This window comes from Atta colombica, unplaced genomic scaffold, assembly GCF_001594045.1.
Source record: "Atta colombica isolate Treedump-2 unplaced genomic scaffold, Acol1.0 scaffold55, whole genome shotgun sequence".
NCBI lineage: Eukaryota > Metazoa > Arthropoda > Insecta > Hymenoptera > Formicidae > Atta > Atta colombica.
The window spans coordinates 2,325,630-2,332,435 of NW_017259545.1; the positions used below are offsets into that span (position 1 = coordinate 2,325,630).

The 6,806-nt window shown below is 29.2% G+C and overlaps 1 protein-coding gene across 1 annotated transcript in view; it reads left to right on the forward strand.

Moving 5' to 3' along the window:
* The first annotated feature begins 5,606 nt into the window (after positions 1-5,606).
* LOC108691949 (venom serine protease 34-like) overlaps positions 5,607-6,806 on the forward strand; it is a 4,736-nt gene continuing 3,536 nt past the window's right edge. Inside the window, exons 1-3 of the mRNA XM_018199917.1 lie at positions 5,607-5,786; positions 5,998-6,219; positions 6,314-6,512. Of these exons, the coding sequence (XP_018055406.1) occupies positions 5,607-5,786; positions 5,998-6,219; positions 6,314-6,512 (601 nt within the window). The remainder of the gene's footprint in view (positions 5,787-5,997; positions 6,220-6,313; positions 6,513-6,806) is intronic.

Sequence of the window (6,806 nt, forward strand, 5' to 3'; positions counted from 1 at the left end):
TAAAATTATTTTATAAAATCATTTTATATAATTATTTTATAGAATATATACTATTTAATTCATTTTATTTAACAATAATTTAATAATCATTTTTAAATTATTGTCAAATAGAATGATTTAAAAACAAGTAAAAAAGGATTAATTTTGCACAAATAAAAGATAATAGTATTTATCGCAAGGTTGTTCCGCCGGTACCTGATGCCTCTCTCAGACTTCCTCCTCCTCTCAGAATTGGGTTGATATCCTCTCGCACAGAATACTCAAGTAAAACACTCGCAAATAATACTATAATCGCGCGCGGATTTATAAACTTGAGTCCGATAACTTGAACGACACTCCCGAAACAAACGCGCGACGCGACGAACTGATTGCAGTTCATTCATTTTCAAATCGGCGATGTTAGCTTCTCCATCGTTAGATTTTTACACGAAGAGAACGATTTTATTCAAATATCTAGATCTAGAAAATTTATCTAGATATATCAGATAGATCCATCAATTTTTAGATACTTGAGAAAAATCGTTTTTCTTCGTGTAAATATTCTTTGGATGAGCCTTCCCACTACGTCAAGGCCACCCGTGAGAGGGAAGATAATCTGAAAAATGTAATATATATAGCTATTATCTATATTACTATGCAATTATTATGCAATTATTATGCAATCGGTTAACTTTTAGAAACGAATATCAAATAGACGTCTGCAATTCGTTATCATTGCGAAATAAATTCAGAGCAGATAAAAGGGTTGAATCTTTTATTTCTAGATTATGTCTGTAAAGATATAATTAGAGTCAATGAAATGGGCTGGAGATTAATAAAAAAGAGAAATTTCTTTTATCGATAAATAGTTTCAAAGTTATGTTTAATTTTTAAACGGATCGTATAACGAAAGATGCACAAAAACAAAAAATTAAATTATTAAACTATATCAATTGTGAAAGCAGGAATTGCGTTATTTGCATGAGAATATTCATATTAACATTGCATTTTTATGACTCGTGTGATACCGTTCGTAGATAAGTAGCCCTGTCGCATGCCGTTCTTCTTCACATTGCTAGATATAATAAACGAAATGTTGTATTTTATGAATATTCACATAATACGATTACTAATATGATTAATTATTCATAAAGTACAACGTTTCGTATTATATTTGGCATTCTTCGCGATAAGATTTCAAAAAGTAATGTGAAAAAGAACCGCACGCGACACGACTACGTGCTTGTACGATTCTCGGTAAGAGAATAAATTGCGCGATAACTATGCATAAACATGACGCGCCGCTCCGTGCCACCCCATGCCATCCCCAACCCAAGGTCGCGCGCCAACTGTCTAACTGACGAAATATTAACGCATATTATGAAATAAAATAATATATTCTTTACATTTTTAATGTTCTCCGATTAATGAAATAATTTCTTATATGTATCTATTTTAGCGGCGCGAGTCGTTTAATGTAGTACCATAATTATATCGTGATACACCAAGAAACATACATATTTGATGTTCATTTTATAATTTTAAATATTTCGTATCAATTATAATGGGCTGACAAAAAAGCAAGAAGTAAAAGGAAGTTTTTACAAGCGTGATTTTTCTTACATAATTGCTCGCGTGAAGTGCTTTTGACATCCTAATATTATATCTCAATTTTTATTGCTCTTTTTTGTGATTTACAATTAAATAAAGATTAACAATATATACATCCTTTAAATGAAGATAAATGAAAAAATTTATTTTAAATTATGAAAAACTTTCGACTAAATAGAATAATACGTATAAATAGCATGCACATATATTTAGAGACATGTAATTTAAATATAATTTATCTGTTATTTTTCCCGTATCATAAGAATGCGGAGTAACACAAAAATGACAGAATTATATGATTCAAAGTGATAAAAAGCCACAATTTGAAATATCTAACAATCTCATTTTTATACCGTATATATGAGAGCACATAAAAATGTTCATGAGCTATGTATGTGCGTAATGAATCTAAGAAATAAAGCAAAAACTGTGTAATAAAACTTATTAATCTTTAGTACACTCCTTAGTTTTAGGCAATCTTACAATTCGCGTTCATAGATATTTAATTTTTATTAATTAATGCGACATCCGGAACGATTCGTAAAATACATTCATTTCTCTCCGAAATCGCCGAGCGAATGCCGAAGTGATGACGTGGTCAACTATTGCGCGGCACGCTCCCCCATCTGTTTGTCACATGACACGCTTCCCCTCCCCTCACTGTTCACCTGTTCATGCCCAACTGTCGCATATGAAAAATATTTACGGTTTATTCAATTATTCATATTTTACATGATTTTGACGGATATCGCTGCGCATTTCGTTTTGCTTTTTGTGGCATCTTTAAGTACAATCCTGTATTACTTGCTAATTCTTTCAAACGTAATCAGTAATTATTTGCGTGGGGTATTTTTGATATTCCAACATTATATCTCAATTTTTATTGTTCTTTTTAATAATTCATACTTAAATAAAGGTTGATAAAGTAGTTCTATATACATATGTTCTTTATATAAAGATAGAACGAAGACATGCAAATTTTCTTAATATCGTGAAACAATTTGTGCTAAATACAGCTTTTTGTGTGTGTGTGTGTGTGTGTGTGTGTGTGTGTGTGTGTGTGTGAGGGGGGGCGGGGGCTAAAAGTACCAAATATCTTGTTAATTTTATTTAATTTTTCAGTTAATAAATTAATAATTTATTAAGACACTATTATTATTGCAAATTATTCTGTGTTGCAGAAATTCTTTCAACTTACGTATGATACATACGTTTTTAATTATTTAATTATTTACTTATTTAAAATTCATTTAAAATAAAAAATATAAAATAAGTTTCAGAAACTTATTTAAAATATATAATCGTAGGAATCGGTAAAAAACTGATACGATATGTTTAAAATAAAAAATATAAAATAGGTTCCGAAAACTTATTAAAAATATTAAATAAGAAATAAGTTGGAAGTGATATTATTTAAAACAATGAATACTAAATAAATTTTTTTATTTTAGAATAAGACGTGAATGACAGAATTCTAAAATAAAAGAGTTATATTATAATAATTATGTTTGGTAAAAACGGAAACTGAAAATTTACATAAAGAAATACATAACTTCGTAATTTTATAAGGTATTATAAGATAAATATATCTCTTTTACAGCGAAAGTGATATAACTTTGATTATTATTATATTATTACTAATTTCATTTCTCCAACATCCCTTATAAGATAAATTATATTAAGATAAGACAAAATTCACTAAATTAATCTGTTTGAATTTTCAATTTCGTTTATTAAAATTCAACAATTTTTATTTACATATGTAGGAGATGCGAAATTAAAATTTTTTCGTTCAAGAAATATTAAACTATCCTTCCTATGGATGATCAACACGCTTCTATATCCTGAGGATTTAGTACAGAGACAAACCACATCTTTCGATGATACGATTTTATCGATAATGTCAGAAAATGTATGTAGTCACGTGGTTTCCAAACTGAAAATGGATGGCGGTTGTATACGGGCGATTTCGACAGCAACAGAAAAAAGGCCAATGTGGCCTCTCTCGTTTTTTTCTGCTGGCGATAAAATCGATAACGCGATTTACATCTCAAAAAAAACAATTTTAATTTAAAAATATAGTTAAACAATTTAATTCAAGAAAATGGAATTCAATTTGATTCAAATTTAATTTATCAATATTTACTAAGTGCATACGTTAATATGGATGATGTTTATCTTAAAACTAACTACAAGAATGGATTAATTTACATTTTGGAGCAGATGGAATTTAAAAATAACAAAATATGTTTAATTCAATGGATGGATTGTCATTGCTCCTTTGATATTTAACAATGCATAGTGCTTTCTGTCTCACACAGTTAGATGGCAACTGATGGCAAATTAACATTTATTGGCGACCGACCGTCAGTTAGTTAAGCGTCAAGCTAACAGGAACAATTGTAGCGCGAATCAATGAAAGCCCGCGACACACATGTACGCGCGTATGCATATTTCATTCAAGTTCATTCAACGTGGGGCCTGCTGAAAGCCTGCCCGTAGACCGGGGACAAGAAGAGGGAATTGCCATTTATAATAAAATTGCTCCAACTATATACCTACACATATGTTCAATTTATTCTTGTACAAACTTACAGTCACGCGATCGCAGAAGCGATACTCACTCGCGGATTTCGTAATTTTGCAAAACTATGCGCAATCCTTACAGAAATTTAATACTGAATGCATTAATTATTAATTTTTAATATTAAAAACGTTAAATAATAACGTTTTTAAAGTCAATTTTAGTATTAAATTGGACTTCTATAAGAGATTATACGGACAATTGAGCTATTTAATTATAATATTTAAAAATTATATCATATGTAATAATAATAATAATAATTACGATAATCGAGCGAGAACTGTTCCATTTCTCTTAAAATGCAGAAGATATTCCTTCGAAGAAAAAAATTTTTCTCAGAATTTTTTAGAATTTTCCAGAATTTCTATATAATTTTATAACTCATAAAAAATTTTACAAATTTTTTTATATAAATTGAAACACTTTTCAAAAGTTCTGAAAAAAATCTTTTCTAGAATTCTTTACATATAAAGAAGTAAATTCTAAAACATTCTGAATATTCTGAAATGTTCTAAGACTTTTTATTCTATAATTTCTGAAGAAAATTTGTAGACTCTAAAAAGTTTAAGATTCTTGTTTTTAGAAATTTTCAGATTTATTCATTCAGATTCATTTTAGATTCAAAATACACAAAATAGACAAATTTTTAAAAATATTATGAGATTTTATTACAATTTTTTTCATCGGAAATCAGTTACATGATACATTATTATTTCGTCGAATTCATTAATTTTCATTACTTACAAGATGCACGGAAGTTCTAAGTTACAATAATATCAATGAGACTAAATCGCTTATTGACTTCGGCAAAAAGCTTAATTCATTCCTGTACCATGTTTCTATATATTTGCTTGCGATATATATGATGACAACTGCAATGCGGTTCTTCATAAACGACTACCTATTTCTCATATAATGTCACTTTATTACAATGATTTGACAGCAAATCTGAATTTCAATGTCAAAGAGATATATCTACCTTCGCAAGAGAGAAGGAACAAAATTGGAAGTATGTATGTTTTAAAGGAAAACGTCTTGATTACGCAATGATGACGACAACTGTGGCGTTGTAATAATTTATTCTTGAACTGTTAAGTAATACTTGGCCGCAATCGGCTTTTAATTATTTCTATTTCCGATAATTTCAGTACGAGTGCTTTTGTCTCGTCCCGTTCCAAGCGAGATAAAAAGCACTAATTAAAGAATACATTAGAACAACGTGTAAAATCTTTGTGAATATATAACATCTATACACGAACGGAATGTAAAGATAAATGAAAAAATGTTATTTTTAATTAATCATACAATGCATTTTTTTCTTTTTTATTGTATATACCTGTAATAATAATGAAACGTTATAGCGTATATTCAATAACGAATTATCCTTTTTACAGTTGGATTTCTCGTGCTGAATCTGGCCTTCTATTTTATAATGTCAAACAGTTTGTTTTATCAAAACTGTAACTATTCTGGATATTTAAAACCTGATAGCATCTATTATGTGTATAATCCTAACTACCCTAATGTTTCTAACGGCCGACAATACTGCAGATGGTTCGCGGAAAGTGCTTTTCGCGTTAGATTAACGTGCGATAATTTCAACATTCCGTGGGTAAGATTTGTGCCTTGTAATAGAATCGAACGTAATTACTGATAGATATTCATTGCCACAATCAACGATTCGTAATTTCACGAAAAGATTAATTTTCTAAGCTTCGATTAATTAAAGAAATATTAAAATTAATTATTTTTTACTAATTAAAATTACAAATTTTTACGACAATATTTTTTTAGAATATATTTAGAATATATTTTTTCCGCAGAATTTTAGATGCATCTTGAATAGATTAACTGTATATGTGAATGATTCTGCATCTCAATCTTATTGCGGCAATAAATCATTTAGTATAGAATCGACAGGAAGATTCATAACTATTGAATTATCAACTTCATTTTGGTCATCAGGAATTAAGTTTCTGTGCGAGCTGCAAGCAATCGACGAAACAGACGACAATGATTTTTGTAGATGCGGATGGAAAAAGCCGGTATGTACTAAGTAAAATTATAATGTAAAAAAATTTGATATAAATGTAATAGTTTCTATGAATTTTTCGTTCTAATTTTAATTATAAATCATAGACGAAAATAGTGGGTGGTATGGAAACTGGCGTGAATGAATATCCTATGATGGCTGGTCTTGTTGATTCTCTTCAAGCGGAGGTATTTTGCGGAGCGACTATCATATCCGAAAGACATGTATTAACTGCCGCCCATTGTTTAGAGAATGTAGACCCAAGTACTGTGGGTGTACTTGTGGGAGATCATGATCTTACCACGGGTAAACATTTTTTTCAAAAACAAATGTTTCTGAAAGAATATTATATTTGCATTACATTTTTATTGATTTATGTAGGAATCTTTTTCTTCCTTCTTCTCTTTTCATTCTACTGCTTCTCGATAAATCTTGTCTCACTTTGACAATGTTGATCTATTTACAATGTTGATTTGTATTCTTTTAGTAACAATACTGTTCGCCATTTATCATTAGCTAGCACTTTATCATTGATATTTTTTTTGTGTAATTCTGTTGCTTATAACACAATAATAATAATAATAATAATTATTATTATAA